At 48.1% G+C, this 7,764-nt stretch overlaps 1 protein-coding gene across 1 annotated transcript in view; it reads left to right on the top strand.

Moving 5' to 3' along the window:
* The first annotated feature begins 409 nt into the window (after positions 1–409).
* LOC102873338 overlaps positions 410–7,764 on the top strand; it is a 35,388-nt gene continuing 28,033 nt past the window's right edge. The window contains exons 1-2 of the mRNA XM_006899634.1: positions 410–837; positions 1,392–1,468. Coding sequence (XP_006899696.1) covers positions 410–837; positions 1,392–1,468 — 505 coding nt within the window. The remainder of the gene's footprint in view (positions 838–1,391; positions 1,469–7,764) is intronic.

Raw genomic sequence — 7,764 nt, 5'->3', positions numbered from 1 at the left:
GGCTGACTCTGAGAAGAATGGGAATCCCAGAACATTTAATTGTGTTAATGCGAAACCTGTACTTGGACCAAGAAGCAGTAGTCAGAACAGAGCAGGGTAACACTGCATGGTTCAAAATTGGGAAGGGTGGGCTGAGGGCTCACTCGCGGTCGCAGTGAAAAGGCGGAGGCCAGGGCCGCCCCAGCTCGGCTCAGGTTCCCTGCCTCACCTCTTCACTGCCTCCTGCACCCGCCAAACTTGATGTGACCCCAGCCAGTGCGGCGCTGCCCCTCTCACCTCCCCGCGCCCTCCCCCCACCGCCACTCCGCCCCGCACTCCCGGAGCGCACTGGTCACCGCGCCCCTCTCACCACCTCCCCGCCGGGGCCGGGCGCCGGGCTCGCCCTCGGCGTTTCCTTCCCCTTTGCACCATGAGCAACCTGAAGCCGGACGGCGAGCACGGCACGGGCACGAGCTCCGGCAGCACCTTGGAGGAGGAGGTGGGTCTGTGGTCCCGGGACTTGGACTGCGAAGTGCACGCGGAGGTGGGCGTGGAAGAGGATTGTGGGGGCCTCCTCCGCTGCGCGGCTAGGGCTGTCTGTCCCCCCGGCGCCTTCCCGCCGCTGTCTTTCGCCCTGGAGGGAGCAGCCAGGGTCCGGCGGGCGGGCGCTGCGGCCTGGACTGCCCAGCCGGGCGGGCATTGTCTCCCCGCCCTCACGAACTCAGGGTCCACGATCTGTGTGTCCTGCTCCTGCTGCCCGCGCGCCCTCGCTTCCCACCTCCGCCCGGCTCAGCTCTTCTCCGAGACGTTGCGCCCGCGGGGCCGGACACCCGCCTCGCCTGGAAGGAGCTCCCCTCGGTTAGCTTGGTGGGAGGCAGCACCTTCACTCACTTCCCCTTTTTACCCTGACCCCTTCCCATGACCTTGGAAGCCCAGGCGGCCAGCCAGCCCGGCGCCTTGGTTCATGCTAGCCGTAGTTGAGCGGAGTGCGCGGATTTTCTTAGCAGCCGTTGAACTGGGCCTTGGCTAAGGGGCCATCTGGGAATTAGGGTTAGGAAGGACGTGACTAGAGACGATCCCCTACTGGCTTTCTCCCTCTGGTTTTGCCCCGCCAGCGCAGCCAACACCCCGGAGCTGGCCTGAAATTCCACGAGAATGAATGTGTTGCTCGCCGGCCATGTGCAATGAGGAGGGTTTAGGAGGCGCTTTCGTGGAACCACCAGCAGCTGGGAGGTTAATGGGCTGGTGGGATCGGAAAGGATGTGTGTCGGGGGTGGGGTGGTGGATAAAAACCCTTAAAGCTATCACAGAATGGGACCTTCACCAGATGGGGCAAACCAGAACTGGTGCGGAAAGGAATTAGGCTTCACAGATACCTTGAAGGGCCTCTGGCCTCTGCTGTGTCATTTCAGGCGGAGAGACCCTTCCTGCCCCGCCTTTGCCCAGGAAACCGAGGGCCAGTTATCCATCCTGAGCCGCTTTCCCCTCGGTGAGGGGTCGAGGGCGAGGAAACCTCAGAACCCCCGGTGGGGACTATTTGGTCCCTTCCTTCAGTCCTGTGGCCTGCGCCTGTCTGTGCTATTCTTTGGTTCAGAATGACGGTGATGGCGCACTGCTGGGCTCCACACTGAGGGAAGGATGGAGGGAGCACCCCTTTCCGGCTTCCACATTTCTTGAGCTCCTCTTTAGAGGTCTGCTGCCAGCTGTAACCCAGCAATGGCATGGCATCTTGAGAATCTAGGTCTGGATTGGGCTGGGTCTTGGGTGGGTGATATAGATCTTCACTCTGAGGGATGTAGACGTCCCTTAATGACTCTAGTGCAATAAGGTAGTTTTGTCCTGGAAGGCCTGGTTTTCCTTGGACCTTGATGCTGACAGACCGTTGCCTTTGGATATCTTTTCCAATACCCCTTGGTTGTTCAGAAGATTCCCTTAGAGTTTGGGGAGAATGGCGTAGTTGCCAATGTAAGGGCTTCTGCTTGTCATAGTAGGCTGAAGTTGGGAAGTGGATATAACTTCTTGTGAAGTTGAGAGAGTACTTATGCCAGAGACTCCACGCCACTCAACAGATGAGCTAGGCTGACCGTCAGAACCACTACTCTATAGTGGCTAGGCTAAAATCTTGGAGAAAGTTGGGGTACTGGTCATTTTTCAGAAAGTGTAATCCCGACTGTTAATTCCTTGGGGACTAGGTAGGCTGGCACACTGGTGGGCCAGAGCCAGCCAGAGCCTCACGTGTAGCAGAGATCTAAAACTATTGACCTGGAGTGGTCCAAGAGTTGCTCTTGTCAGCTAAAAGGGTCAACTCCCTTCCACTCATGAGCTTTTTGAACACCAATCCAATAGTTCCTCTGCTGGGGTCTCTCTTGGATTTTAGGTGGTTTGAATTGGAACTAGAGGACTTCTTTCTCCTTAAATGTCTCCTAGGTGATCAGTTTTGGAGCACCAAGAGCCACCATCAGGGAAATCTGAATTTGTTCTGATTGACTCACAGGGCTGACCCAGGCTTACAGCTGATTGACTGTTGGAAATTAAGTTATCCAAGAGGCTGTTGTTGAAACAGAGCAAGGAAGCCCTGTATGGTTTAAAGTCTGATAAAGTATGTGTCAGGGTTGGATCCTTTCTCCGTACCTGTTGGGTCTGTATGCTGGGCAAATCATTGGATTTGCTCCAATCATTGAATTGGAGGAGCTGAAGAGGAATGTGGCATCAGGTTGGGAGGAAGACTCATCAACAACCTGTGTTACGCGGATTACACAACCTTGCTTACTGAAAGTCAGGATGACTTGAAGCACTTGGAGTAGAAGATCAAAGATTATAGGCTTCAATATTGATCACATCTCAAAATCTAGAAAACAAAAATCCTCCCTCCAGGATCAATAGACAACATCATGATAGATGGAGAAAAGATTGAGGATGTCAACAATTTCATCTTGTTTGGGTCCATAATCAACACCCTTAGTACCAACAGCCAGGAAATCAAAAGACATATTCCATTGGGAAAATCTGCTGTCTGAGACTTCTCCAAAGTACTAAAGAGCCATAATGTCAGCCTAAAAATTAAAAGTGTGCCTAATTCAAGCCACGATTGTCTCAGTTATTTGCTATGCATCTGAAAGTAGGACAGTAAAGATAATAGTCTTTTCCTTTGAGTTGTGGTCTTGGAGAAGAGTACAGGATATCCCATGGACTGCCAAGAGAACAAACAAGTCTTCCTTGTTTAGAGGGACTAGTCCTTGGAGGAAGAAAGACATCATGCTTGGAAAGATGAAAGATATTTGTAAGAGAGGAAGACTCTGAAACAAGATGGATTGTAGCAGTAGGCTCAAGTATGTGAGAGATGGTGAGAATGGCACAGGATAGAGTAGGGTTCAGATCTGTTGTTCATAAGGTTGTTGTGCGTCACAGTTGACTCCTGGCACTTCATGATAAGAAATCTGGAGAAAGCCAAGGGATTCTAGTGTCTTGATTCCTGAAGATATTAGGCTCCTGGAGAAGGCAGTATGTTTTTGTGGTGGTGGTAGTTAACAGTTAATAGCGGTAATGCTCATCTTCTAGAGTCCTTAGTGGCAGAAATGGCTAAATGCTCCACTTTTTTTTAAAAAAAATTTTATTATTTTTGTGTAAGTGTACCGTCAAATCAGATCTGACTGGTACAGGAGGAGATTGTCCCTCCTTCCCCGGCAGAGCATCTGGTGGATTTGAACCGTGCGCCTCTGGGATTGTAGTTGCAGCTCCTTGCCACTAGGCCACCAGAGCTCCCCTTCTGACTCACAAGAAGGTTGATTATTTGAACCTACTTACAAGTAAAAAAGTCTGGTGATTTGCATCTAAAAGTTCACAGCCTTAAAAACCTAATGCTTAACAATTTCACTCTGCACTTGAAGAGTCACTGATGGAATCAAACTGAAGGCAGTAGGCATGACAGTAGTCTTAAACTTGCTTGCTTTGTGGCCCTGACCTTTTCCTTTGCTTTCCCCACTTAACATGTGGCAACTCCTCCATCTTATAAATATTAGATTCCTTTTCTGGAGTTAAGCATACAGTGAAAAGTTCACAGGCTGGGAGATGAGAAAATCTTGCCAGGAGATCCTTTAACATATAGTATGTTCAAAATAATGATACGTAAAGGGATATTTGTATAATGGAGGACATAGATACAGCCCTCAAATAAGGATGGAGCTCTGGTTGTGTGTGATAAGGAATTGCTCTGGGACTTGAATCCACTAGCTAACTGCTGGGTTGGGGTGATTAACCTATGGGTTTGATTAACTGGAGCAGGAGTGGCATACACTTCCTAAACAACATGCCTCTGGAAACTCCATGAACTTTGTTAAATGCCAATAGTTGTAGAAAGGCTTCAGGCCTTTTGTTCATAGAGTTACTATGAGTTGTGCTTGAAACCCGCTACAGAGTCAGCATAGCTCATGATGAGATAAGGGTCAGTAGTTTGTTGAGTTTGTGGGGGTGGGAAAAGCATTCCAGGAGGAAGATGGAACAGCATGTGCAAAGAGTTGATGCACGGGGGAGTGGATTATTGGAAACAACTAGAGTTTAATGTATTGCAGTGATACAGAGAGCCAGATTATGAAGGGCCTGAAATCATGTTGGGGTGGCATGAGGAGGAAATGGACATTTTTTAGGCACTTGGGAATTGATAGAGGACAGAAGGGAATTCAAGGAAGGTGCTAGGGATCCTGCTTCAATTTTAAAACTAAGTTGGAGGTTGTCCCCTCTTCCAGGTGGTCTGTGACTGGTAGCAGAACTCCAGAAGGTGAGGTAAAAGGAATGCAACCTTCTGGACACTCCCAGAGGGAGCCTGGGGAAAGTGGATACAATTTGAAAGTATATTTTATCTTGACAATGGAAAGTGAATTATAATGATTTTTCACTAGGGGCTGATCCTGGGAGGAGGATTGTGTTTTTTGGATCCTTCTGTTGAGATGGAAGTACAAGTTCATTTTTCAAAGAGAAGAGCTAACTGAGGGGGAGGTTGGGCAGGGAGAAAAGTGAATGAATGAAATGAATGAGTGAATGAAAATTAAAGTCTCTGTAAACTTTCATTAAAATTAATAATAATTTAAAAAAACCCAAACCAAAACAAACAAACAAACAAAAAAACCCCAAAAAAGAAAAAGTACAAGTTGAAGATTGATGGTAAGCTGTAGGGGTTAGTGATGCCTAAAGTGGCTACAGCTTAACTATCCTGTCCTTGCCCTACCTGCATATTTGGTTGTTCATTGCATCCCTTATAGCTGGGACAGCTTTACAGCCCTGGTACTCCAGGGTACCAGTCAATGGAAGAGGTGAGTATGAAAGAGTTCTAGGGTCCACTGTTTGAGGTGAGTACCTCTGTTTCTCTGTTATCCAAAGCCCTTTCAAGAATCCGGGACATCTGCAAGCTCTCTGGGTATGAGGGATAAAGATCCTGGGCTTTTCTCCAAGCATATAGATCCAGGGAGATTTTGGTTTCCCCTCCACTGGGGGTTGCTGTGGATGTGTCCCCTCTGCTCAAATATGTAGTGGAGAGACTGCACTATTAATAACAAGCCCATATAAGGTATTGTTTCAGACATTGTCCTAAATGCTTTACTGTTTTAATTTATTTAACTTTCACAATAGTACTGTGAAATAGGTATGTATTACCACCATGTTGTAAATGAGGAAACTGAAGTACAGAGATGCTATGTATTTTTTATGTAGCTGGCTATTAAGTGGTGTTCTGGTGGCCTCGTGGGTAGGAAATTGTACTGTCACCGTGAAGGCACAATGGTTCAAATCCACCGGCTTTTCCACAGGAGGAAAGATGGGCCATCTCTTATGTTTTTTATAGCTTTTGAAAGCCCACTGGAGGGTCAGCTATGCATCAGTCCCTACTTGAAGGCAGCATGTTTTCAGATTTTTATTAAGTGGTGGAGTTGGGATTTAAACCTAGAGGTTGTGGTCTTAACCACATACTGTGTACTTGACGCTCTGTTTTATATTAGAGGTTTTGGCAAGACTTGGGAATTGAGAGAGAAAAGGTGGCTGTGTCTAGAATTTTTGAAAGCTGAATTTTGGATGATCTAGTGTGCTAAAGCAGAAGCCTGAGACAGCCCCCACGGCTCATTTATTTTATATCAGGGTCATCCCATACCTGGCTAATGGGCATTGTCATCCCCTATTGTGTGGGGGCGCATTTTATCACAGATGTTTTTTAAAATAGCTGCTGTATGGTGATCGGAAAAAGACTGAGTCCATGTTGGTCTTTTGGGTTTTTTTAAAAAATGTTTTTATTTTTTAAAATTTTCTTGTTGTGTACCATCAAATTGGATCTGACTGGTACAGGAGCAGATTGCCCTTCCATCTCCAGCAGAGCATCTGGTGGGTTTGAACTGTATGCCTTTGGGATTGCAGCTCACCATCTTGCCACTAGGCTACCAGAGCTCCCTTGAGTCTGTTTTTTAAAAAAATACCTAAATTCTCTGCAGTCTGCCCCTCTTTATGCTCAAAATTGAATTCCTTCACACTCCCATTTGGTGCTACACAGCTTTGAGCATCTTGGAAAGGCTAAAATGACATCCATTTACATAGGCCCTATTCTTCCTTTTCCATATAAGGTATGTGTGTGTGGCAGCCCTGTCAGTTTGCCCCAATGAGAACCAGCTTCTGTTTCACTCCACACATGGTGCATGGTGGTGTCTTCTAGCCTCTTCTCAGGGAGGGCTGTGGAGTGCTGCAAGTGGAGGCAGGATGAGGACTGTGGGATGCTGAGCCTTTGCTTTCTCTCGTGTTCTCCTCCCTTTTATCCTCTTAAGCCTCTAGACAGTCTTGGGAAGTAGACACTTCTGCCTGCCCTGGCCCAAGGCCATCCATCCCTGGTTCCCCGGAACTGAACTGGAGCATGCTGGTTCCTGGCACGGCCCAGTGGCCCCTCATTTCTGCTCGCCCATTCATCATGGGCAGCAGCAACATCTGGTGCCTTGTCAATTCCTCTACCATCCCCTGACTGAGGCTGTCCCAGTGGAATTCTCATAGTTCCTGTTGCTTCCACTTCAGAAACCACAATTCCAGGAGGTGGGAACTGCTAACACCCCACAGGCTTCATGTACCAGGATCCCCTCCATTGCCTTTCTAGAGACCAGCATGGCTTATTTGCCCTAGGCTTCATTTTACATCTCTTTGAATGGGAAGAATAAGGCTTCCTCTGAATGTGCTAATGCTAGGCAGGTGCCAGAATCATTGGTTCCTCCATTCGTGGGCCCATCAGTGCTAGAAGCACCAGATTGCACCAGGAGCCGGGTGTGGTGAAATGGGGCAGCCTGGACCCATCTGCTGGTATCCTGTCAACTTATTCTGACTGAGCAGAGGCTGTTGGCTGTCACAAACCATCAAGACTGTCTGTATAATTTTGAACTCTCCTCTGTGTCCCAGGAGAAGGGGTAGAGCCTGACTTGTGCTAGCCCATGGTAGAGAGTTTGGAGTACTTAACCTCTCTTTGGGCTCTGCCAGCCTATCCTTCCCAAAGGAGGCTTGGGCTTTTATTGGATTTCTGCTAGAATAGGGTCTAAGACCATTTTTTAAAAATTGGGGGGTTTTGGTGCAAAAATAACATATATGTGTGTGTGTGTGCACGCGCGCAACGGTGTCTCTCTGGAGACTAAGGTGCGCCTGATACAGTCCATGGTCTTTGCAATCACTTCTTTGCATCAGAGAGTTGGACAATAACTAGGGAGGATAGAAGGAGAATTGATGCCTTTGAGCTGTGGTGCTGGAGAAGAGTATTGAATGTACCATGGACTGCCA

Source organism: Elephantulus edwardii, unplaced genomic scaffold, assembly GCF_000299155.1.
Source record: "Elephantulus edwardii isolate Elephantulus edwardi_28Jun2011 unplaced genomic scaffold, EleEdw1.0 scaffold00263, whole genome shotgun sequence".
NCBI classification, from domain to species: domain Eukaryota; kingdom Metazoa; phylum Chordata; class Mammalia; order Macroscelidea; family Macroscelididae; genus Elephantulus; species Elephantulus edwardii.
Note: the sequence above shows the minus strand (reverse complement) of the source record. Positions and strands in the feature narration are given on the sequence as shown.